This window comes from Syngnathoides biaculeatus, chromosome 14 (assembly GCF_019802595.1).
Source record: "Syngnathoides biaculeatus isolate LvHL_M chromosome 14, ASM1980259v1, whole genome shotgun sequence".
In the NCBI taxonomy this organism is placed as follows: Eukaryota; Metazoa; Chordata; class Actinopteri; order Syngnathiformes; family Syngnathidae; genus Syngnathoides; species Syngnathoides biaculeatus.
In genome coordinates this window covers 4,315,417-4,342,746 of record NC_084653.1, presented here as the reverse complement: position 1 = coordinate 4,342,746, position 27,330 = coordinate 4,315,417, and the positions used below count along the sequence as shown (strand labels likewise).

Genomic DNA, 27,330 nt, shown 5'->3' with positions numbered 1-27,330 from the left:
GCCTCTTGGTTGTGCGTGCACTAACTCACACGTACGCACAGTCACTCACACAAATGACAACAAAAAAACTTGAGTAGAATAACTATCTCTTACTTATTGCAACAAGAATCCAGATTTCAGAAATTACATTTAATAACTTTTTTATTCTCTTTCAAACAATCAGAAAATACATTTTAAGCCTGGCAAAACTATATAAATGTCACAATTACAGGACAGGTTTCCTTACTTTAGGCTCTCCTGAGACGACGATGAGGAACGATCTGACTGGGGTAGAGAGACAATGCTGTCCGAACTCTTTAAATGAGTCTGGAGCGCTTTCTGATATGTAGACTCCAGTGCTTGGAAGAGATGTTCTGCCTCTCGGCTATAGTGACCGTGGAAGCCCCAATAACACCTAATGATGAGGACCAGCAAAAGCATTTTGAGAGCGCGAAAAATGTTCAGGTCTCTTGAGAATTATCACATCACAGCCTGAAACTCTTGTATACAGTAGTACTTACTTCCTTGCAATGGATCTGGCGTCTGAGTCAGCATCATGTATGCCTTTCCTGATGGTCTCAGTCAAAACAGCCACATGCCTAGGACAGTACGGAAACATGGTGAGAAAATGTATTTTGTTCTTCTCTTATCAGTCTCCAGTTTTCCTTGCACTGTCAACAGGGAATGTGACCCTGCCAAACAGTTACCTAAATGCCTTTTAAAGTCTCTGAGGTGGTTGTCATCCTCATTAAAGAGAGGGACCAACTTGATTTGCGAAATTAATGATAAAAACATCCAGAATTTATCAATTTAATGGCCATCATCAGTGATGCACCCACCCTTGACAGCTGCAAAACTCAAGTACAACAATGTGGGAGGAAAGAAAAAAAAAAAAAGAAATTCACAGATTAGGGGCTAGGCGATTATGGAAAATATATATTGAAATTATGATTACTAAGCAATTAGGCATTGATTTTGAAAGTATTCTTAATAGTTTTAACTACTAAAATTCAACTTTAAATATAATCTAAAAGAAAGTACAACCCCAATTCCAATTCCAATTCCAATGAGGTTGGGACGTTGTGCTAAATGAATAAAAGCAGAATACAGTGATTTGCATGTAAATGTAAGGGAGCATGGAAATAGCGTTTAAAGTGCATGTTTTATGTCTGTTTCTTGAGTCATTCTTGTATTTGCTTTATTATTTGCTAGTTATGTTTTTCTGTTTGCTGAGGTATGATAATTTTAATTTTGATGTGACATCACGAGTGTGTACAACATCATCAGTAATATCTTCCTACACAGGGAGTGTGTTGGGCAATGTAAGCTTCTTCTGCTTACATATGTGAAATGGAATTCTTCCTCACTGATTCGTGACCCATATTATATGGTAGCTTACGAACATGGTAAAACACATGCTGGCATGCATGCTAAAAATGTAACCACTGTGTTCAAGTATACTTCAGGAGACACGTCACACAGCAATTGTGCATTTAAGGTATTCTGTCCATTTTGGAGGAAATGTAGGACTTTTAAGTGCATCTTATAGTTGCAAAAATGTGGTACATACCGGTGTAGGCATGGAAGCAATTTGGAGAGGTGACTGTCGAGTTTTTGACCAGCTTATTCAATACAATACTAGCGGGCGAGAAGATGCCTGAAGAATGCAGGAAAAGTGTGCTTGTTCCCATTTTAAAGAACAAAGGCGATGTGCAGAGCTGAGGGAATTATAGAGGAATAAAGCTGATGACCCACACAATGAAGTTATGGGAAAGAGTAGTGGAGGCTAGACTCGGGACAGAAGTAAGTATCTGCGAGCAACAGTATAGTTTAATGGCGAGAAAAATGAAAAATTAAGATGCATTATTTGCCTTGAGGATGCGAGTGGAAAAGTACAGAGAAGGTCAGAAGGAGCAACATTGTGTATTTGTGGATCTAGAGAAAGGCTATGACTGAGTACCAAGAGAGGAACTGTGGTACTGCATGCGTAAGTCTGGTGTGGCGAAGAAATATGTTAGAATAGAGGGAGGAATAATTGTGAATATGATTATCATACATCTGCTTCCAATCAAGAAATGATTTGCTTTGTTCTAGATAATGCGGCTGCCACGTGCCAGAAGATAGCACAAGAATAAAAACATCTAATCATCATCAAAACTGTTGGAACCAGGAGCACCTGTTGTCTGTTAAAGAAATTATGACCACACATGTACTCAGCAATATTCCACACACACACCCACACAAACAAACAAGTACACTTTGTTTCCAACTATGTTTTGCTCATCCGTCTCCTTTTTGTAAAATCCATGTAAATAGGGGCGTTATGAAACTAAATAAATAGAGGTGCTGAGGAGAGGATAATCAGAGAGTGCAGTTGTGAATTGTACAAGACAGTTCCTCTCCTCTCTCCTCGCGAGCTGTCAAACTTGAACTGGTGTCTTTGCTTCCTTTTTGTCCAGTTTAATAAATGTCTAATTGGTAAATCTGACATTTACTTGGTCCTTTGAGCCGGATCTCAAGATACCTGAGGTTTCCAGGGGCTGTTTCCACGTCTAGGCAAAGACCGTGGCCACGGCATTTGAGACCCTTTCCAAGACTGGGCCTCGACTTTGTGTCTGGAGGCTGAGGGTTGAGGAGAAGGCGAAGGAAGTAAAGACATCTCTGGTGAGTTGGAAACTCACACAGTCATGAGGAATGAGTGAATGTGCGTCTGGGTGACGGCGGCAGAACCAAACCACAAGAATACTAGTCCCTATTGAGTAGACTAAAGAGTCTATAAAACTGAGAAAAGGGCAAGGTGTGTCCTGTACGCACTTGAGCTCTGAGGAACGTGTGCATGTGTAAAAGTGTGTGTGGAGGTTCGCTACCTCATTTAAACAGGAAATTGAGTGACAACTGTTTGAGGATGCAGAGGTAAGAATTCTCCGTCACTTGTGGGAAAAGCTTGAGAATTACCTCAAACAGAAAGTAATTGTCACCCTGTTTAGAGGGAAGTCAGTATAATCACCCTAGGTGAACCCCTGACTCCAACAGGGGAAAAACAAATTGCAAATTAGTTGATGAACAGCAAAATAGTTGATACAGGAAATCTGGAAAAAAAAAACGTGTTTAAGGACTAGACGTTTGCGAATTGTGGATAACACAATATGGCTTTGCTGGCCAGTATACCCTTCTGTCACATAGAACACCAGACACTATCCGCTAACTGTTCCAACCTGCTTGGACCCGTTTCTCCACTTCCCTACCACACTCACCATTGCTCTGGATTGTTGACCCTTAATATTTGAAGTCATCCACCCGTGCTATCTCTTCTCCCTGTAGCCTAACTCTTCCCCCTCCGACCCTTTCATTCACGCACATATACTCAGTTTTACTTCGGCTAATCTTCATTCCTCTCCTTTCCAGTGGATGTCTCCATATTTCTAATTGTTCCTCCGCCTGCTCCCTGCTTTCACTGCATATCATAATATCATCTGCTCACATCATGGTCCAAGGGGATTCCAGTTTAACCTCATCTGTCAGCCTATCCATTACCACTGCAAACAGGAAGGGGCTCAGAGCTGATCCCTGATGCAGTCCCAACTCCACCTGAAATTCTTCTGTCACACCTAAGGCACACCTCACCATTGTTCTGCTGCTATCATACATGTCCTGTCTTATCGCACGACATTTAGAGTTTGTCCGATACCGTTTTAACATGTTCTCTGCCACACCAGACTTACGCATGCAGTACCACTGTTCCTCTCTTGGTAATCTCTCATAGGCTTTCTCTAGATCCACAAAGACACAATGTAGCTCCTTCTGACCTTATCTGTACTTTTCTACTAGCATCCTCAAGGCAAATAATGCATTTGTGGTACTCTTTCTAGGCATGAAACCATACTGTTGCTCGGAGATACTTATTTCTGTCCTGAGTCTCGCCTTGACTACTCTTTCCCATAACTTCATTGTGTGTCTCATCAACTTTATTCCTCTATAATTCCCATAGCTCCGAACATCGCCTTTGTTCTTAAAAATGGGAACTAGTACACTTTTCCTCCATTCTTCAGGCATCTTTTCGCCCGCTAGTATTCTGTTGAATAAGTTGCTCAAAAACTCCACAGCCATCTTGCCATATTACTTCCATATCTCCAACAGTATGTCATCGGGACCAACTGACTTTCCATTTTTCATCTTTTGTAGTCTTTCTAACTTCCCCCTTACTAATCATTGTCACTTTTTGGTCATTCACACTTGCCTCTTCTACTCTTCATTCTCTCTCATTTTCTTCATTCATCAACTTCTTGAAGTATTCTTTCCATCTATTTAGCACACTACTGGCACCAGTCAACACATTTCCATTTCTATCCTTAAAGCCCTGGTGTCATCCCTATAAACATTCTAAAATAGATATTGTAATGAAAAATACATATCACAGTAGTCACTTCAATGTCGATACGAAAAAAAAAAGTGAGCAGAGAGCGCGTCATCCATGCACAAAGTTGCGCAATTGAGTGTCCCTCGACATCCAAATGGTCGCCATATTAGTCACGTCATCTGTCCTTGACGTCATCGTCACTTCTGATGTTGAAAACGCGCAGTGCCTCCTACTACGGAAGCCGAACAACAGAGGTATTTGCATTTTTCCGACGCCCCTTCTGACACCGAAGTTCTTTTCGAAAAGGACAACACCACACAACAGAGTGAAGTTACCGTGGCAATATTACACTATTGTTTCGAACCCTCAGGGCAATATTACACAATTGTTTCGAGCTATATCCAGATGATATCCGATCCACTCCCGCGGCGGAGATGAGCCATCGCAGCCGACTGGTGTGGCTTATGACAGAGCCGAGCGGTGCTGCTTTAGTCACAGTCGAGCCGGGGCGCTTTATGCGCGCACGCGACTGAGTAATGCATTCTCGGCTGGGTTCTTCAGAGCCGCCCCCGTCGCAAAGCCCGACGCGCAGCCTTCGCAGAAGCTGTGACCGCCGAACGCGGCGCCTCACCCGGTGTGGCTAAGTTTCAGCGCCCGTGGTGGCATATAAAGAGGAGGTGGAGCCTAGCTATGTTGCTTTTAGCGGTATGTTCAAAGTCACCGCAGTACTCGATGAACACTATCGAGACATTGTTGCCTGGGCGACGCGCACATCAACACATTTCATACGCGGATCTTTTGTTACGTTATGAGAGAGACCTATTACGTGGTCCCCCCCAAACTATTATTTTTTTTTTGGAGCTGTATACACACCTACCTGAGGCCCTGTAGCTCAGTGGTTAGAGCACTGTTTTGGTAAACCAGGGGTTGTGGGTTCGTATCCCACTTGGGCCTCCACTCCCTGAGAAGGGTTGCGTCAGGAAGGGCATCCGGCATAAAAAATTGTGCCAAACATATATATGCGTTCATCTGAGATGATACGCTGTGGCGACCCGAAAGGGACAACCCGAAAGAAACACATACACACCTCCCTGTTATTTGGAACCCACGAAGCTCTCGTAGGCTGCACCCGTGCAATCCATTTTTCACAACGAACCAGGGTCTCTTTCAAACTTATGAAGGGTAATTCCATTCTCCCGAGTGTTCAATGCAATGAGCCGGCATTTTGGCTAACACGAAGGAACAACGAGCTACCTTCCCGGAGGTAAAACTAATGGAAACAAACGAGTCCACTAGGGGGCGCCTCTGTCCTGTAAGTCACTTCCTGCTTCTTCTTGAAAACAAATCCCTCGAGAGGATTTTCATGGCGGGAGTTACAAAAAGCTGTATAAGTCAAAATCATGTTTTGTGGTGAAAAAACACATGGGACCATATTGGCTGTGGGTTTTTCATTAATAATATACCAAAAATCATCCATTTGACGACACTTGCACTTTAATTACCCTTACCTGCTGCACATCCTTCCCATCTCTATCCCTCTGTCGGGCCAACCTGTAGAGATCTTTTTCTACTTCTTTCCAACCTGGTGCACATGTCGTCATCTGCATCTTGTTTAGCCTTTGCCACCTGTACCTTAGCCCTTCGTCACATCTGAATGTATTTCTTTCACCTCTCCTCCGACCCCTCAGTGTCCCACTTCTTTGCTAATCTCTTTCCTTGTATAACTTCCTGTATTTTGGGGTTCCACCACCAAGTCTCCTTCTTTCCTTTCCTACCAGAAGACACACCAAGTACTATCCTGCCTGTCTCTCTGATCACCTTGGCTGTAGTAGTCAACAATACAACAACAACGAACCATTTGAAGAATATAGAATCAGAATGACTGCATGTTTTAAAGCAAACAGTGGCATTCCTGAAGATCACACTCCAGAGAGTGGGTATCAAGAGCAATTAAAAAAATGCCCTTCATGTGAATTCAAATAATCCTACAAAACATTGCGTTGACAAACCAACTGGCAGCCTGTAACAATACATTAACCAACCACTACACACAGAGAGCATGCAACAAAATAAGAAAAGGAAAATTGTCCTAGTTCCTATAACTCTGTTTGCAGCTATTCTTGCATTAGGTGGATATTGTTGTAATCCCTGCATAAAGGCATCACTTAACCAATTTATAACCACTGCTGTTGCCCCGACAAATTCAAAATTGTCGGAAACATATCCACTATTGGCACAGTAGGGTAATGACACTGATATTGTTGAGCATGATGATGAATGATGCCTGCAACGAAGAATGCTTTGCTCTGCTCTAGATAACGTGGTAGCAAATGTAGGATAAACAGGAGGGAAATGTAGGAATAATTGTGAATATAATTATCACACATCTGCTTCCAATAAAGAAATGCTTTGGTTTGCTCTAGATCAGTGTTTTTCAACCTTTATTGAGCCACGGCACATTTTTTACATTGGAAAAATTTTGTGGCACACCACTAACCAAAAATGTTACAAAATGACACTCTGTGTAGTATATTTAATTACAATATAATTTCTCAATTTATTTATACTCACTCAGTGTGAAACCTGGGCCTGTTTAGATGAACACAAAACCGATATCCTGGCAGGAATAGAAGAAAGACACACACGAAGCTCTTCTTCAAGCGCTCTCAGTCTTTCTCTGTTTTTAGTTTTTATAGCAGTTAGGCTTGAAAAGCTCAGCTCACACAGATATGTTGTGGAAAATGGGAGAAACAGATTTGTTGGCCAGAATGGGGAACTCCTTGGCAGCAGTCAACCAAAAACTGTCCAAAGGAAGATCAGCAAATCTTAGTTTTAAACCACGATCCTGTTTCAGTTCAGTTAGTTCCTCCTGCTCTTGTAAAGTCATGTCCTTTCCAACAACTGATGCCGAGCTGTATGGGTCCCTAACCCAGTCAAAGCATTCAGTGGAGGCTGAAGAGAAATAAAATGACAACTTCTTCTCAAGACTTTTCAAATGTTTACCTATTACCTCAGACATTTCAGCAGTGTTCCTTTGCCGTTTGTCTGTGAGTGGGAACATCTCCAGGTTGGCACGTTGCACATGTTGTTGCCAGAGGTGCACCTTTAAACGGAATCCATTTATTTTATCTGTGCTTGTAAGCAGGTTTTCATTTCAGCCCTCCATCCTTGTGTTCAGTTCATTAAGATGATGAAATATATCAGCCAGGTATGCCAGCTTTGCGCACCACTCATCACTTGCAAACAGATTTGAGTAATCAGACCTCTAATTTGTCATAAACATTTTAAGTTCCTCTCGCAGCTCATACACACGGGTCAGCACCTTACCCCACGACAACCATCGGACCTCCGTATGGAGCAATAAGGCTTTATGCTCCGCTCCCATTTCCTCACACAGAGATGCAAATATATGGCTTTTCAGAGGTTGTGTCTTTACAAAGTTCACTATGCGCACCACATCGTCCAACACAGGAACCAGTTCTGCTGTTAAAGTCTTAGCAACGAGGGCCTCACGGTGCAAAAAACAGTGCGTAACAATCAGATCTGGGTTTCTTTCCTTCACTCTACTCACGAAGCCTTTGGTGCGCCCGACCATGGCTGCAGCTCCATCAGTGCACACACTTGTGCAGTTTTCCCACGTAAGTCCTCCCTGGTCAAGATATTCCGATGTGACCCGAAAAATTTCCTCTCCAGTTGTTTTTTCTGGCAGTGCCTTGCAAAATAGGAAGTTTTCTCTAATGGCATCTCCATCCACAAAACGCACATTGGCCAAGAGCTGAGAATGTCCACTAATATCCGTAGACTCGTCAACTTGCAACCCAAATTTCCTACTGATGCGTATGTTTTCCAAAACATGGCATTCGATGTCTGTAGACATGTCATCAATACGCCTGGCAATGGTGTTATCAGAGAGCGGGACTTTAGCTATGTCTTTAACCGCATCAGGGCCGAGCATCTCGTTGACAATGGCTTTACAGGCAGGTAGTATTAATGTCTCTGCCACAGTGTGTGGCTTAGCAACAAGTTCGGCGACTAGGTAACTAGCTTTGAGCGCTTTCTCATTTACCTTTGTGGTTTTTCTCATAAACGTTGCCTGTTTCTCTCTGTTTACACGGAGGTGAACAAAATAGTCTATCGGCTTGTTTTGAAGCGACGGGTGTGTCGTTTGGAGATGGCGTTTAAGCTTGCTTGGCACCATGGCGCTGTTGGATAGCTTCTCGCCACACAGAGTTTGCAGTTGTCCTTTTTAAAAACTTCTCCATGACTGTCACCACGGCCTCTCAGGTGCATCACTAATTCTCTTGGAGGAACGAGGCAATCAGCCCCGTGTTGCCATACGGACAAACATTACATTAATCTGCCAGCCTTTACAGCACGGACACTGGACAATGACATAATATTTGCAGAAAATTATTAATAAATGTTAATTAAAAAAAAAGTGATATTGGATAGTTTCTCACGGCACACCTGACGATCTCTCACGGCACACTTGTGTGCCGCGGCACAGTGGTTGCAAATCACTGCTCTAGATAACGTGGCAGCCACCGAGCAGGAGATACCACAAGAACAAAAACATCTCATCATTAGAACTGTTAGAACCAGGAGCACCTGTTGTCATTTAAAGAAATGATGACCACACATGTACTCAGCCATATTCCACTCACATCAACACACGCACACAAACAAACAAATACACTTCGTTTCCAACTATGTTTTGCTCGCTCGTCTCCTTTTTGTAATATCCATGTGAATAAGGGGCGTTTTGAAACTAAATAAATAGGGGTGCAATTGCAAGGAATTTAGGGATTTCATCATCTACAGTCCATAGTAATATCAAAAGGTTCAGCGAATCTGGAGAAGGGCACAAGACCGAAAACCAACATTGAATGCCATTGATCTTTGATTCCTCAGGTGGTACGCTATCAAAAACTCACACCAATCTGTAAAGGACCTCACAACATGGGTTCAGAAACACTTCAACCAATGCCAGTAAATACAGTTTGGTGCTACATCCGTAGGTGTCCAGACCTGGCTTCCATTGAAAATTGAGAAAGCGCATTATGAAGCATAAAATATAATGGAAACCCGGACTGTTGAAGAGCTAAAGCGGTACATCAAGCACAAATGGGAAAGAATTCAAAATGCAAAGCTTCAACAATGGATGGATCTGTGAGAATGATTGACAGCTCGCTTTTGACCAATCAGTGAGTGTTATTTTCTGAACTCCGCCCATGCTGTCCACATCCGGGATGTTGTACTCACAAACTAAGAGAGTGCATGCTTACTTTAACCCTCTGAATTGCAAGTGTATAGTCCTGGTTACATCCGATTCGGAAATATGGTGCTTTGATGTGGGTAGGGAACGTGTAAAGGAGACGAGCGCTGTCCACAGAGCTTACTGGGAGGATAACTGGTATGCTTTCCCACCCCAAAGCGTAATTTAGACAAATGCAAACGTTGGATTAAGGCTTGTGGCCGACCTCACGACCAGCTGAATTTATCGAAGATAAATCAGCACAAAGCAGTCTGTTCCAAGATAAGTTACTCAAATAGTCGGTGTAACAGCTATAAGGTACAATGATGATGAACATCTCCTGGAATGTGACAAGGGGCTTGCACTACAAATTGACAAAGACCATCCCATTATTTTCCCCATTATTCACTCTTTATTTAATTATTTCAACCTGTAGTTCATATCCGTCTGACCAAGAATCGGTTCTCTTTTCCTCCTTTCTGTTGGTCGAGCTACAACAACTTCACTCATCCGCACTGGTTTGATTTTGGAGCCCTCTGGGTTTATTCCACTGCTGTGGCAGAGACGTGCAGCTTTGCTCCTTCGGCACGTGAGAAAAGTTATGGAGTTTGAGCCCTTGTAGAGTTTTAATCAAACCAATAATATGGGAGCACACCAACCAGCCAACACATCGCAGAAACTTGAACTGGCGTTCCCGTTGGGGAAACCTTGACATTATGAATATATCCCTGTTGAAAGTAATTCAGGCCTTTCTGTACACTCTTTGTCGATATTTATGATACCATGGGCACAAAGGAAACAGAAATACTAACGGGAATTCGCTCTAATGAATCGCTCATAACACGCTTCGGCCGCACTGCGTCCGCCATTTTGATCGGGACCTTGGGGTCCCTAACAACTATACCAAAGTGGGTGGGGCTTTGGCGCCCTGCGCTGATCCATGCATTACTATCCTCAGTTCCCAAACGTTTATTAAATGTTTGTAAAAGAAAAGCTAATGTAAGACAGTGGTAAACATGATCCTGTCCCAGCCTTTGTGGAACATGTTGGAGCCATAAAATTCCAAGTTTATGATTATTTGCTAAAAACAATGAAGTTTATCAGTTAGCACATTAAATATTTTGTTTTTGTAGTGTATTCAATTAAATATGTTGAACTATTTATTTGTTTGGCAAAATATCCCAACTTCAATGGAATTGGAGTTGTAATATATTATAAAATAGAATTAAAAAACAAAATAAATACAGCTATCGCTAAAAGTATGACCAAACCTGGGGTGAATCTACAGTCTCTCTCTCTCTACCTTTCTTTCTCTCACTCTATATCCATTCATCCATCCATTTTCTTTGCCACTTATCCTCACAAGGGTTACGGGAATCTCTCTCTCTCTCTCTCTCTCTCTCTCTCTCTTTCTCTCTAAAAAGAGTAGACGGAGAAAGTCACGATAAACCTTTAGTAAACTTGTTTTTCACGGATTAGAAAGAATACATGATTGTGAGCATTATTACATGACCTGTCTTTATGTGTTCATACAGTGTTTGTGTGGAAATATTCGTTATTTGAAGGTAAATCCTTGTGATCTACGGTAAAGATAGCTAGCCTGTCAATCGAGTTTTCCATTGTGTGTTGAAAATTATATTTTGTTTAAATATACTGTACAAAGTGTAATTTTTTTTATTGTGTATTTAGTTTTACAGTTAACTCCAACTGAGGCATAAAAAAAGGCTTAAAGCACGCTCAGGGATTGAAAAACATGCATTACGCCCCACTACGCACTACACCAAGATGATGGATATATTTAAGAAGCCTTTCTACTTACCTTTCCAGTGTATTGGTGTGCCACTCTTGTAGCATTAGGTCTAAAAATTCATAACAGCGTCTACAAAGGAACCAAAGTTTTGAATAAATAACACAATGATAGAATACAACCACAATATTGTAAAACTACATGCCTGGAGTCATTAATGGTATCAAAAACATGATTCAATTCATAATGATGGATTGACAACCACAATCAGTGCGCCACATAAATTACGCAACTAAAAAACAAAGCAAATAATTTCAATTCAAGAAGCCTTATTTCCCCTAAATGCCAAGAACAAGCCCACCTTACCGTCTGACTGCGACTGATTTAGAAGTGCAGTTACTTGTAATGATGGGGATAAGACGTGGATAGTGCGTATGCTGTAAGACAAAAGTGTATACATTTAAAAAGATAAAGGCAAATAATTTTAGCATTGCCAGGAGGAAATTTTTTTTATTTGAAATCTGTCATTTATAAGGTTGGGCATCAAGAATCGAGAAGAAACTGGAACATTGGAACTAACAAACTAACTGGAACTAACATTCCGGTCCCGCAACAAAGAAGAGGTGGTGAAAACCAACGAAGAAACGCAGCAAAAACCAACAAACAACAAGGAGCACGAAGATGTGCTTGTGCCCAACAGTGGTGGTGCCAAACAAAAGTATGTTATCTTTGTTAAAATTAATGACCAGCTTCCTCAATGCACCACTTGGAATAAGATTATATTGTGCGAAGGAGGCTTTCACAATGTATAGCTTCTGACGTGCTCCGAGCCTCAACCGACAATTGTGCAGCGCTTCAGTGAAGTCAATGTAGGTCTCAGTCAATTGTTTGTGTGAAATAAAATATGGCTAAAACATTGAGACAGCTAACAAGGTTGTTTGCCCTTTTTTAGTGATCGTTTTTAGCATTTTCAGTAATCCCTCTCTACTTCGCGTTTCACCTATTGTGGCATCAGTGCATCACCCCCCCACCCAAAAAAACCACCAGATCGGCTTACAGTACGTACTATAGAGCTCGTCCGCTTACGTCATATAATCATGTGACATCACCATATTGCCGGTCAAACAGAGCATTGTTGAAAGTCTTATAGCACGACATCTAGAGTTTGTCCGATACCGTTAAACATTTAGAAGGTGATAATAAACGAACGAACATGGGAAAATGACAGACACTTGGCACAGAGGACCCACATTTAATGCCAAAGTCGATGTTTTTGCCGATTAGAAAGTGGACTGTTAATTTGCTTCCACTTGTCTTGGACAACTGGATATTCATGTATCCGGTGAGTAAGTCAGCGAGATTTACACAGAAAAGTTCGAAAGCGTACAAAGGTCTGGACACATACAAAAAAAAATTTAGGACACGGAGTCATCGCGTCCATACACGGAAGCGTATTGCGGCCACACGTTAACCTCCGTAACCCTCTCTGAAACAGACTTTTTATTTTTTAAATACGCATTGTTCTCAAATGAGTCAACTTTGCATTATAAATATTTCTTAGTTATTTCAGATTGACAAGAATAATTCCTACCTGAAATGAAATGATCGCCACAGAGCCGTTTGTATTTCGTTGGGCACCATCCATCCCATTTAATTGCCGAAATCCATTGATCTTTTGTCATATTTTCAGCTTGCATTCCATAGAATGCTCTCTTTGAAGAACTGTCTCGTCTATTGTGACAACCAACAACACGATCGGTTTTGGGATTGGAAAAAATCTGCTCCAGTTCAGATGACTCCCAAGCAGCTTTGTTTGACTGGCAACCCATTGATCTTTTCTGGTCTTTTCAGATGATTCTCTATAAAATGATATCTTTGAAGAACTGTGTCATCTATTGTGACAACCAACAGCACAAGAGCTTTAGTGAAATCCGAAATATTTGCTCCGGTTCAAAAGCTCCCGCATTGCGGAGCAGCTCGGTTTGACCGGCAATATGGCCCCGTGCAAACTGTGACACTAGATGTACGAGCTTTATATCACTTTAAGAAGCCAACCAAAAAAAAAAAAAAAAAAAAAAAACCCAGCTCAGCTTTTTGGAGCTGATTGGCTGCATCATCAAAGCTCCACCAAGCAACTCTCTCTGTCCCTCTCTCCTCCTTCCTCTCTGCCATTTCTTACACTGTTACTGTGTGTGCATAACAACTTCGTGAGTTCAAAATGCATCGAAAGCACTGTGGTTAATCTTAAAGCTGCTGTTGAACCACCCAAGCTGAAGAGGAAGATGCAAAATAAGAGGATTGTTTGAAAAGGTGAGCTGGGTTCACTTTGTGGTCAGCGGATTGCAGAAAAATGACCCAGTGACTGAGGAAGAAGGTGATGGATCGGTGAAAAAGTTCAACTTTTGGATATGATCAAAATGGCACAAGTTACACTTTTGTGACACCATTATGGCATGAATGAATCAGTGGCGCACTACATAAAGAATGATGTGGTAAACATATGTAAAACCGCTTCAATAACTTTTTATAAGGAAGCTAAATGTGTGATGATGAACCACAAGCTGTAATAAGGGATTCACCCCCTTGAGGACGAGGCTTTTCGGCTAGCAAAGGTTGGTTTGAAAGATTTAAAAAGCGTGCGACAATCTGGTCCGAGCTGTCGAGTTCAGCAATTGTGTTTATGGGGTTACAGGTATGTCCTTGTACAGAGTGTTGGATTAAATGGATTAACTGTAATGTTCTCAGATATTTGCTCTCTTGTTTTGCTTTGAATGCTCTTTTTCTATGCCTAATATGTTTACATTGACTCGCGTTTGCTTTGTTTGCTTACAGTTGCTTTATTTCTCATGTTTCCTGTGTTTGTTATGTTTCGGACCGCCGTAAGGAAATAAAAAAATGTCATGCTCCTGGCGCCCAGCCAAGATGGGCGGGGCCAGGCAATCAGCATTCACACACCGGCACCTCGTGAACCCGAATGACTCTCAGTATATATAGGACCCGGGGGACGACTAGTCCTCCCCCAGATTGTTGCCTTTGATGCCTCGTTCCCCCACTCCCGTTTGCCTGACTTCTGCCTTCTGTGTACCGACCCTTGCCGGTCCCCTGACCACCCTTGTAAGCTTGCCGCTACTAATACTTCTGTTCGTTTGGACTGACTTGCTGGTAACTGACCTCAGAACAAATAAAGACCTCCTTTGTACTGTCTGCCTGCCTCTTGAGTCGTGCATTTGGGTCCGCCCTCGAGACTCGTTCGTGATAAAAGGAGGATTCGAGGAGATGGTGAGAGAGACATATCTCAAGTTCTCCTCGCAAACAAAAGTTCCTCTTGTTGAGGAGGGGGCACCACATTGGCAAAACGGAAGAGATGTAACAGCGGTGTGCCGGAAGTGGCGTCACAACTGTGCATCACATGCTTTCAGTCCTACACAAGTTTGCTTTGTTTGTGACTTTCTGTACAGCAGTAAACATTTTTATTGTCATTGTTTAACTAAACATTTGTAGTGTTGTAATTTTTGTCTTAGAAATATATAATACTGTATATACTATATTTAAAAGATTTTATAATTCAAGTTTTAACTAAATACTTTTTTGTCTCAGATATGCAAAGTAATAATACTATTTACATATTTTAAACATTTTGGTACCCACATAAACATACATCCCCCGCTACTTTGCGGGTTTTCACTTTTCGCGGGTAGTTTTGGTACCAATTAACTGCGCAAAAACAAGGGATAACTGTATTTTAGTCTGCAAACCAATCTACAAACTTCACATAAATGTCTCACAGTATCACAAACACTAACCCTTTGACCTATTGGTGGGTAAGGAACTGAATCTATGTTTCATAGCAATTGTTTCCATGCGTTAAAAAAAAAAAAAAAATCGATGTTAGGTGAAGTTAGTTTTGATGCCAAACACTGAGTTCCGGTGTGTACCCCTCAATATAAAGACTGCAATCTGAAAACAGGAAGTCATGATATAACTTACATATGTAAACCATTTGACATGATAAAACAGTCCCAAATAACGATTTTTAACAATCCTATATTTAACTGTTAGCTGAAAGATAAATTAATATTAAGTCAATTGGATTAGTTCCACTCACATAATCTTTTAGTTTACACTTTGGATATGGATACTGATTATTTAGAACCACGAGTCAAATGTCCATTGTAGTCTATGCTGTAGGTTGCAAAAAATAAAGTAGATGTTCATAATTTGGACACCCTTTATTTAAACCATGGACACTTTTTTTGATCCAGGCCCCTAAAAAACTGTAGCTGAAATCTAAATAAGAAACAGGAATCAGGACTGGAATCGCTCAAATTCAAATGATGCCCAACTTTAGGGTTGGACAATGTTGATTGAAGAACTATACAATAGATCTACAAATGTTTTGAGCAAAAACATAGCATCTACTGTGTCTAGACAACTTACCCTAAGGATAAGGCGGATGGCAGCCATTCCAGATGTGGCCATGATTTTTGCACTATTGGGCACAAGGTTCAACAGTATAGGCATGGCACTCTCTGCTCCATGGTCAAACTTGTTACCCAGCAGTGATGATAAATGTCTGAAAGACAGAAGTTAGGATTGTGATTAGAACCCATGGATCCATAGTTTGTAGAATCTGATCGACAATGCAAGGAATGCAAGGTTTTGCTGTAGCAATTGTACACATTTGGCTTTTATTTTCAAGTACATTGGTAAGGACGTCTAATTTTTGGACTTCTTCTGCCGAAGATAACCATGGACAGAGTACAGTTGGGAGAATGAATAATTCCTGGCATGAATGACAATGGCTCTTCTAAAACAAAAATAAAGTGCTTAGTAGATTCATACAAAAAAGATCACATCATTTGTACACCACTAACATGCTTTGGTGTGCTTCCACCTCATTAGTCCATCTGTATTGACACTCCGTTTATCAACTCTCTGCTTTTGTTCTTGTATTTTTAGTGTTTCATTCATCAGGGATGTAATAAAATGTAAATGAAGGATGTTTTTGATCAGAAAACTTGGTCATTGTTTCACAGAAGAGCAACCTTAATTAAGTGGAAAGAAACTTAAGTCAACCTGTTGCCCATTTGGTGTCACCAGTTATACAGAAAAAGTATTTGCCCCTTCCTGATTTCGTTTTTGCATATCACACAAAGGTTTCAAATAATCAAACCAATTTAATATCATTCAGAGACAACCCAAGGAAATACAAAATGCAGTTTTGAATTCATTAAGGCACAAAAAAATCCAAACCTTTCTAACCCTCGGTGAAAAGGTAATTTCCTCCTGAACCTGATAACAGGATGTGACACCCTTGGCAGCAATAACTGAAATCAAGCCTTTGCAATAATTGGTGATGACTCTTTCACAGTGCTCTGGAGGAATTTTGTCAAACTCATCTTTACAAAATTGTTTCAACTATGGCCATATTGGAGGGTTTTCTAATACGAACTGCCTGTTTAAGGTCACACCACAGCATCTCAATTGGATTTTAACATGGGCTTTTGACTTTGCCACTCCAAAACCTTAATAGTGTGTTGTTGTTTTTTTTTTAAAGACATTCAGAGGTGGAGTTGCTGGTGTTTTTAGGATCGTTGTCTTGCTGCATGTTCCAAGACCACATGACTTTAAGGGTGAGGTTTGACGAACTGATAGCCTGACGTTTTCCTTCAGGATTTTCTAGCCGGAAGGGGGGGGAATACTTTTTCACGGCACTGTAAATATACAGTAGAGTAGATCCCCACTATTGGTCAGGGTTTGGGGTTAAGCCTGACCGCAAATAGTGAAATCTGCAAACAGCATGGGTCAACCAAATGTGATTATAAATGCCTTGTCCACTAGTTGAAACCAGGGGTGCCCAATGCGTCGATCATGATCGAAAAGTTGATCGCCGAGCCAGTTTTGGTCGATCACTTGACTGCGTGCCCATTAAAAAAAAAAGACAGCCTATCATCTATCTCATGGCTTGATTTAAGTGAGGCTAATACGTCGGTCACGCACGTCAATTGACTGACAGTCGGTTTGACCAATCCTGGCCTCTTCTGACACCTGTCACTGCACATGTGCACATAAAGGTGTGTTCTAGCAAACTGGCCTCCTTTTTACGGTCTATCTTTTTTTCTCCCCAGCCACCACATCTAGCTCCTCTCAATGCAAGAAAGAGCAGCGGTTCGACTCAGAGCCCCTCCCGGATGACCGACCTTCTTGCCTTATCTCTAAAGGACACCAGACACCCTGTAGAGGAAACGCATTTCGGCCGCTTGTAACAGGGATCTTGTTCTTTTGGTCGTGACCCACAGCTCGTGACCCGAGGTGAGAGGAGGAACGTAGATCGACTGGTAAAATGAGAGTTTCGACTTTTGGCTTAGTTTATGGGTTGTTTTCACGTGACGTCACCCATTGTGCTGCCCCAAACGGTGGCCATTTTTGATCCCAGAGCTCCGTTACTCATACATAGACAAGGTGGATGACATTATGTTTCGAACTGCATTTATTGAAGACGCGACCGACGGCACATCAAGCCCAGACTGACTATTAGGCTATCTGGCATACACACATCATGGGACTCAGGACTGCGTAACAAAGGTGCAGTATTGTGCCCTGGATCTTTTACTCTATGTGACAGAAATCATGAAGGAGAAGCACTTGTATACATACACAACCTGTAGGCTAAAATGGAAAACGAAAGGCAGTGGAATATATATATTTTTTTTAATATCGAGGCAAACTAAAAAGTAAAACCTGTATGTGAGTTCACCACAAGCAAAGCAAAATGTTTATTATTTGTTTAAAATTTGATGACAATGGCAAAAAGACAAAAGAGAAAAGAAATCCAGTATTTCACAATATTCACAAATCTTTCAAGTAACTAACAAAAAACGATATTAACTGTAATGTTGGCCTTCTGAAAAGAGTATTGATTGAGCTGATTAGCTCTGCGACACATCAGCACGATGGAGGTTGTGACCGGGCAGCGTGATAGCAGCGTCGGGCAATCGTTCACAAAGCCAAGTCTTCGTGAAACACAGAGCCGTAGAACGTCCAAAGTCTTTCGTTGGAAGCGTTAGACGATGTCGCCGCTTACACAGCCGGACTTGTGTACCGGATTGCGAGGCTTTGAAGAGACACAAGAGATATTCTGTCCATAAAATTTATGAAAAGAATCAGCAAAAAAGGACAGTCTTGGCGGAATCCAACTCTCATTGTCAACGAGTCCTACTTACTGCCGGCAATGCAAACCTGGAAAGCCGATACTAAGGGGTTTGGTACCCCATACTCCGGAAAGACCTGCCCCACAAGACTCTCTGAGAGACATAGTCAAAGGCCTACTCCAAGTCCACAAAACCAGTAGACTAGTTGGGCGCACCCCATTGCATCATCAAGGACGCTGCCAATGTTGTTGAGTCCACTGTGGCACAGCCAGGGTTCTTACCAATCACACCCTTTCAGGTCTCAGAGTCATTGCCCACGTGAGCATTGAAGTCCCCCAGGAGAACGATGGAGTCCCCAGTGGGCGTGCTCTTCAGCATTCCCTCTAAGGACTCCAAAAAGGGTGGGTACTCAGAACTGTTATTTGGTGCATAGTCACAAACAACACTAAGGACCCGTCCCCCCACCCGAAGGCAGAGGGAGGCTTCCCTCTCGTCCACCGGGGTGTGAACCCCAAAGTACAGGCACCAAGCCGGGGGAGAATATGTATACCCACACCAGGTCGGTGCCTCTCACTGTGTGCAACTCTAGATTGGAACAGAGTCCAACCCCTTTCAAGAAGACTGGTACCAGAGCCCAACCAGTGTGTGGAGGCGAGTCAGACTATATCTAGTCGGAATTTATCGACCTCACACACCAGCTCGGACTTCTTCCCTGCCAGAGAGGTGACATTTCTTGTCCCTTGAGCCAGTTTCTGTAGCCAGGAATCAGATCCCCGGGGTCCCTGCCTTCAGCCACTGCCCATCTCACACTACATCCAACCCCTATGGCCCTTCCCACAGGTGGTGAGTCCATTGGAAAGGGGACCCAGATTACTTTTTTAGGCTGTGCCCAGCCGAGCCCCAAGGATGCAGGCCCGGCCACCAGGCGCTTGCCTTCAAGCCCCAGTTCCAGGCCTGGATCCAGAGGGGGGCCCCAGTCACTCGCGTCGGGGCAAGTTACACCTAGAGCCATTATTTTTACTCATCATAGAGGTTTATGGAGTCATGCTTTGTCTGATTCCTCACCTTGGACCTTTTTGCCATGGGTGACCCTAGCAAGGCTTGATGCCCCAGACAACTTAGCTCCTAGGATCATTGGGAAACATAAACCCCTCCACCACAATAAGCTGACGGCTCAAGGAGGGGAGGGGAGAGATTGAGAGATTAAATACAGCTTTGGGGGAAGGAAAAACACGAATTGGGCCCTGAAAGAAATTCAGAAGTCATCCCATAGGGCTGCACCTTTTCAGCTTACCCTAGTGTGATGCAGGCCTCACGGACCACCTGGGAGCGTAGATCTTTCGCCGATAGTTTGAGCGGTGCCTCCAACAAACGCAGCTGCTGAGGGAATCCCTCATACTCCGCTGCGCCAGCCAGCATTAACGAGCGAACCTTTTTCAGCTAAAGTAAGATCATGATGAACAGATATGAGTCAATATTGCTGTGGTTTTCCTTTAAATACCTCATGCTCACATAAAAGCAAAGCCATTTGTTTGTGAGGTTGTCTGGCACTTACATTCTGACTCAATTTACATTGGAAAAATTACCTGTTCAGGGTTGTGTGCATTTTTAACTTAGCAAGGCAAAAACAAAGCAAATGTATTTATATAGCGCATTTCATACATAAAATAACTCTCTGCACTTTACATGATTAAAAGCATTCAAATACATAAATAAAAACATTTGAAAAAGTACAATTAAAACGGCTTTATACTTACTGCTACCACTCTGTGCTCCCAGTCGTGCTTGTCATCTGACAGAACGTCTCTGATTTTTGTCATGTGTTCTTCCAGCTCTCTGTTAGAGTAAATCTGGTGACAGTGGGTACAGGTTTTTTTCATGACTATCAGATCCAATTATTTTGTTATCCTATGATGAAAGAAAAATATTTTCAAATACCTGGACGGAGGGCACATCTTCAAAAGATTTTATAAAATCCACTTCATCAACAGCCCCAGCAGCTGGCTCTTTACCTTTAAAACAAACAAAACATTATATAATTGTACACAGCGTACATTAACATAGACATACTTAAATACTTGGAAAAGCTAATGGTTTGTGGTAAGACGTGTGTAACAAACACACACACACACGCATGCATCCACACACACACACACACACACACACACACACACACCTGTGGCCTTTGCTGAGGTTGCTGAGCTTGGTCTTCTCGCAGTCAGTATAGACCTCTTGCCACTAGGAGGTGCTTTGGATGATGATGAGGAGGAGGACCGGCCTCCATCAACTGAGTCCTCATCTTCAAAGTTCTTATCTGGAAAACATAAAAAAAATCTCTATAATCTTTTAAAATACTGAATTGCGTGTTTAGGTCGAGCGCTGCACCAAATTTTTAAACATAAGCAATAAATGATTCATCCCTCATTGCTTCAGGCAGGAGGGACAGACATTTTTACACAATGCTCTTTCCATTTAGAATGACGCAGCGTGAAATACATTCAGTATTTTTCTTATCCTTAATCAGCACAGTGGACAACCTGACGCAGCTCTGCAATGCAGCAAAGTATTAATACAATATGACATTGTAGTATGATTAACAGGAAAATCAGTCATTGAGTAAGGACCTGTCCATGCTTCGATTTAGCATTTATCTAACCATCCTCCTGACCTTTGTTAAACTAGTTTGACAAATGTGCATAAATATCAGACATGGAAACACCAAAGTCATGACAAAGGTGACAAGACAAAAAAAAAACTTCCAAAAAAAAACTTCAACACTGGAAAAGCTGTGTGCTTAATTTGTGGTACACAGGTCTCTGTGTTACCAAAAAAAAAAAAAAAAAAAAGCCACTACATGATCAAACATGAGGATAAATACAGAAATTTGTCTGATTAGAGATTGCAGAAGGGAGTCTGATGTGTTGCAAACAAAACTGTTATGCTAACAAGGATTTTTTACAACCAGAGATGCAGCAGTCAGGACAAGTTGCCTCAGTTGTCATTTCTCAGAAAGTCGGGAAAAAAGGTAGTGTTTTCTGATATAGGGTTTATTAAGGACTGCTGGTTGGACGGTTGCGCTGTTATGTCCGTTGAAAAGGGGTCCATTTGAGAATGTGTCACTCTCCTGACGCACTGCAAAGAGGCGGATTGAGGAACGCTGGAAACTTAGACCTTCAGCTGAAGAACAGAGTTTTTTCTCTGGCGTTGGATGAGAGCTATGACGTACTTGACACTGACCGGTTGCTCATTGTATTATGTGGTATAACTGCAGACTTTCAAATCACGGAGGAGCTACCAGCCATACAATCAAAGAAAGGGACCACCACTGGGAGTGACTTGTTCACAGAGGTAACTGGATCTTTTGACACATTAGGACTCAAATGGGACAAGCTGGCAGGTGTGACATTGAGCGGTTGTCCAAATCTGACTGGGAAAAATGTCTGACTTTTGAACAGAATGAAAGATAAGGTGGCAGGAAGAAACCCTATGCAGAAAAATTGACATTTATATCTTGTATTATACATCATGAAGTGTTGTGTTAATCAGTATTAAAAATTAACCATGATATTGATGCTGTAACGAGTTGCATCTGCATGAGAGCATTAAATCAAAGTTTGTTGCACTTTTGGAGGAAAATGAGACAGAATATGGTGACAAGATATAACTGTGCCAACATGTGGTTCAGCCTAGGCTGAAAAGTGTCTGGGACCTGAGAGACCAGATTCAGGATTTCTGTGTGAAGAAAGGACAGGACATCCCACAGTGTTTAGATGAAGACTGGGTGGAAGACCTCGGATTTCTTGTGGATGTGAGTGCACTGTCGAATGAACTAAAACTGCTACGCTTGGGCCTTTTTGTTTATTAAATTTACAGTGCAGTGAAGTGAAAGTTGCAACTTCTCTCAAGCCAAGTGGAGAACAACATTGTCACCCACCTGCCAACATTAAAGGAAGCAACAAGATCAGCTGATCCCCTCCACAAGTTCTCATCCATGTTAGTTTTTAAGGTGATTTCAAGATTTTAAAACAGTTGATGGTGAAATGCACATGGTTTCTTCTCCCTTTAACTGTAGTTTACCAATAACGCACCAACTGATGTTCAAATGGAACTCATCAACCTGCAATCTAACATACTTCTGGCATAGTGCAGTGATCAAGTTTGATAAATTCAAGCAGATCCTCTATCACTGATGACCACCGCTCAGCTTTTCTTTACATAGCCACCTCAGACAGTCAGCAAGACTTGAACATCTTTGATATTTTATGTCTTATGTTACACATTTAAATGTATTACGGGAATGTGCGCCATCAACCTGAGCTTCTTCTTGCTTGCAGAATATCTTTAGCAATGGATGTAGAAAGTTGAATGATGCTGCCAAACGGTTTTAAGGTTAATGTTATGTTGCCTCCTATATTTCAAATACATAATTGGCTTTTTTTGCACTGTATTGTCTGTGCTTTCATCCTTGATCAGGCTGTGCCAAGGTGGAATTTTAACATTATACACCATCTCATCCTGTACTTTTTGTACTTTTGCTTGAGACCAGACCTTTTTTACTCAATAAAAGAGAAAATCTCATCTATTATTCACATACCCCAACATTAATTAAAGCAACAGTACTTTTTTTTTTTTTTTTTTACTTTTACCATTACTATGGAGAGTATACATAAGCAGCATCTCAAGGTCGTCTTTGCTCTACGTTGCCCAGACTGTGTTGCTAACTAAAGCACTGGTGGTGGACGGTGTTTGTAATTATGAGTGTACACCTTTAAAAACATGAGGAGTTCTGTATCATGTAAACTAGGAAGTAGAAGTAGGCTGAGCAGCAGATGTGTGCTTCTGTGTTTAAAAAAAAAAAGAAATAAAGACGTCGGGCTGTGGTTCACTGCGCTGGATCGGTTTTCATGTGTGCTGAGAATGTGTGACAGGTTTGCAAGACTACACAAAATAAGTGATTTTTTTCAATATCTATGTATTTCTACTCTTAACAAATTTTACGTGCGCGATTTTTCATGCTCAACTGTGCATATTTGCGAGTGCGATGGCGCGCCCGTCAAATCACAATGACTGCAAATGGCCTCATAAACTGCCTCGTATACAACAAGCCGAATGTGGAACACATTCGACCAATGAAAAAAATCAGACGCGTATCAAGCGTTTCCGCCTCGGTTGCAAAATTCAGATCGGAAAATGAACGAGTGTGGATCCTGGCACGGGAAAGTCAGATCGGAAAATGAATGAGTGTGGATTCTGGCACGGGTTACGGTCCGAATATTGCAGAAAAATGGAAATTCAATCCATCCATTTTCTTACCCACTCATCCTCACAATAGTCGTGGGGAGAAAAACTGAATATTTTTTTTAATCCATGCAATTTTAAAAAGATGGTATCTGGGGAGTTTAAAACAACGAGATCTCAAACTACGTAGAAATAAGCATAATGGACACAAAAAAACGTGAGGGTGCACACAATTAAAACGCTCACTTTTTTTAATATGCCTATTATGATCGTTTCGACGTAGTTTGAGTTCTTGTTTTGATAGCGAACTGATGCTATAGAAGAGCTGCTACAAATTGTAGCTGATAGAGGGCAAGAGGCTGCATCATTAGCACTGTGAAGCTTCGCCTCAAAGCGCTGACAATAATGCGGAATAAAGGGAACCAAGACTCTTGGGATTAAAAAAATGTTTCCTCTCAAACGCCATGGATGGCTCAGAGGATGATGTGCTGTGGGAGGAAGATGGGATTACAGTTCATGATGCAATGAAGGAGGCAGCGGAACTGGTTCAAGTCATAAATGATGAGTTTCACAGTGATGCAGCAAAGGTAGCTAATATGGATCTTTTTCAGACTAGAGATGAATCAGATGCTTATTTTGAAGGCTTGGGCAAGGATGTGTAATGTAGTGGATAAACTGAACTATGCACAAACATTTTATGCACAAAATTTAAGTTAAAGGGCTCCTGTCATGAAATGGATGATTTTTAGTATGTTATTAATGAAAAAAACGCCAGCCAATATATGGGCCCATGCATTTTTTTCACTTGAATGTTGTAAGGACAATTTTTTGAAAAACAATACAAGTACAAAGATTACAAATAAAAACCTTGCAATCTGGAAATACATATAATTCCTAATATTTTGAGCAAATGGAGAGTAGCAAAATGGTTGACAATAGTCTCCACCCTGTCCATCAGACCTAACATTGCATTCAGGCTAGGACAGGAGGAGTCAACATCTACTGCAGATTGTTTGGTTGTCTAAGTTGGAGAGGGGAAATTCTGAGGTGTGGATGGCTCCCAAAGGGCAAGAAGAGGTGTGAGGTGTTGGAGATTTAAAGTGCTGGGTCATTCCATTTGTAATTTGCTCCGCCAATTGTTTGGATCACACCAATAAGTCTGTCTACATTTTGTATCGCCTTGTCTCTTGCTCCTCCTATTGTTTGGGAACAATGGATCCTTTCATCCTTGATTTTTGTAGACTTATTTTGGGGGGCTGGTGAATGACGTACATAGTAAAAAATGTTGGCAACCAACAACTCCTTGCTTATTTAAACAGAAACCGTCTGCTTTGTAAAGATGTCGAAGATCCCAAAAACATGCAGAAATTGTCAATGAAACTCACGGGTAGTGCCATACACACTTCGCTTAACTACTTTTCAATTGACGGAGCCTCGAGAAATATTCCTCTCCAAATCGTACAAGTGGGAGAGGTCCGCTTATAAAAACCTCAGCAACCAAACATTGGACTTTTGTTAGGCAATCAATGAACTCTCGCTTCAATACCTCTGATTGCTTTTTGAGAAAATCCAAAGCCCCTGTGTGTATAATGACAGATTTCAAAGTTGGGTCCCGATCAGTAATCTACAGAAAGATGTCAGACACCAAGTCATCAGTAAAACACAGTACATTGGTGTTCTTCTCATTGCAAAAATGTTGTACATCCTTGACGGCTCCATTACCAACTATTAACGTTTGGGGTCCCAATTTTTACTTGGCTGATTTAATTTCATACCTTTCAGAGATGGTGAGGAATGAGCATTCTTGGCGAGGGTCTTGTAAAAGTGGCTCCAATCTATTTTTAAGTCTGATGTCAATGTTTTGCATTGCCTAACATTCTTTTTTTCTTGCTCTTCGCTGTAACGACCGTCCATGGCTGCTCACTCGGGATTGAGGCAGCCTGCAACGCAGGCCAGCCGGATTCTTCGGTCATCTGCTGGTGGTGTGGTGTCCTCCCTTTTATATGTCCTGTATCTTTGGGCTTTGTTCCCAGGAAATTCCAGGAAAACTGCTGGAGGATCTATTATTGTTTCCGCAGTCCACTTCTGTCCTTGTTGTTGAGCTTAGAGGCTGTCTGTTAGCACACTTCTGCTCACCATTTTGAGAGATCGGTAGTAGTTTCATTCCCCGACTGTCCATTTACATCCACATAGAATTCAAGATGGTAGATTTTGGATTAAAAATTGACAACGGAGACCCCAGACAGTTGAAAAGCTGAAGCTGTATATCAAGGAAGAATGGGAAAGAATTCCACATACAAAGCTTCCTCAGTCCTCAGTTCCCAAATGTTTATTTAATGTTGTTAAAAGAAAAGGTGGGTGTAACAGTGGCAAACATGACCCTGTTACAGCCTTTTTGGAATGTGTTGCAGATGTAAAATTCCACGTTAATATCCATCATCTACTGCTTTTCCGGGTTGGGTCGGGGGGTAAGTAGCTTCAGCAGGGATACCCACACTTCCCTTTCCCCAGCCACTTCTTCCAGCTCTTCCGGAGCAATCCTGAGGCATTCCCAAGCCAGTCGAGAGACATAGTCTATCCAGCATGTCCTGGGTTGTCCTCGGGGTCTCTTTCTGATGGTACATGCCCGGAACACCTGACCAGGGAAGCGTCCCGGAGGCATCCGAATCAGATACCCCAGCCACCTCATCTGGCTCCTCTCAATGCAGAAGAGTAGCAGCTCGACACGGAGCCCCTCCCGGATGACCGAGCTTCTCACCCTATCTCTAAGGGAAAGCCCGGACACCCTGCGTAGGAAAATCATTTCGGCTCCTTGTATCCGGGATCTTATTCTTTCGGTCACGTCCCACAGCTCATGCCCATAGGTGAGGGTAGGAACGTAGATTGACTGGAAAAGTGAGAGCTTCGCCTTTCAACTTGGGTTCCTCTTCAGCATAACGGACCGATAAAAAGTCTGCATCACTGCAGACGCTGCATTGATCAGTCTGTCGATCTCCCGCTCCATTCTTCCCTCACTCGTGAACAGGATCCCAAGATAGTCAGGGTTCATACTCAGTCTGACCAAAAAAATTTAAGAGCTTTTTAGTGGCATTCTTAGGGGCTGACATGAAAAAAATTAGGGGTGACACGGAAAAAATTTAGGGCCATTGTGGGAAATCAAGAGTAAGGAAAAAAGACTCACCCAATGGTGCCATCAACTGTTCTTGGTTCATCAAATGTTCCAGTATCTCAGTACCTGTGATAGTGATCACCTGTCGCCCCTTGTGGTAGTTCTCATTGATATGACCATTGTCAGCGTCTTCACATAACAGTATACAGAAAAACAGAATCTAACTACAATTACAACTATATACACAAATGTCTTCGACTGATGTCTGCTTCAGCACCCCTACTCTAGCTACTTGAGCCGACCCAGTGCCTACTCTATTTGTTGCTGCAGAGGTGCCAAAATTGCTCTCTTGTCCTTTCCTCTTCCTCTGAGTGCATTGGCCTCGGTGATAAACCTCAGATTCCTCTTTTCTCATGCCTCCTCTCACAGCCTGTCAGCCTTCTCAATAAGTGTAGATATGTCAGTCTCCATTCTGGCTTTTTTGGCTTTGAGGCA

At 42.0% G+C, this 27,330-nt stretch overlaps 1 protein-coding gene across 1 annotated transcript in view; it reads right to left on the bottom strand.

Annotated features, from left to right (window-relative positions):
- clasp1a (cytoplasmic linker associated protein 1a) overlaps positions 1 to 27,330 on the bottom strand; it is a 155,888-nt gene that overhangs the window by 63,860 nt on the left and 64,698 nt on the right. Inside the window, exons 9-17 of the mRNA XM_061840755.1 lie at positions 20,665 to 20,802; positions 20,427 to 20,500; positions 20,246 to 20,338; positions 19,783 to 19,928; positions 15,775 to 15,910; positions 11,704 to 11,774; positions 11,410 to 11,469; positions 501 to 578; positions 227 to 394 (exon numbers count right to left, since the gene is read on the bottom strand). Coding sequence (XP_061696739.1) covers positions 227 to 394; positions 501 to 578; positions 11,410 to 11,469; positions 11,704 to 11,774; positions 15,775 to 15,910; positions 19,783 to 19,928; positions 20,246 to 20,338; positions 20,427 to 20,500; positions 20,665 to 20,802 — 964 coding nt within the window. The remainder of the gene's footprint in view (positions 1 to 226; positions 395 to 500; positions 579 to 11,409; positions 11,470 to 11,703; positions 11,775 to 15,774; positions 15,911 to 19,782; positions 19,929 to 20,245; positions 20,339 to 20,426; positions 20,501 to 20,664; positions 20,803 to 27,330) is intronic.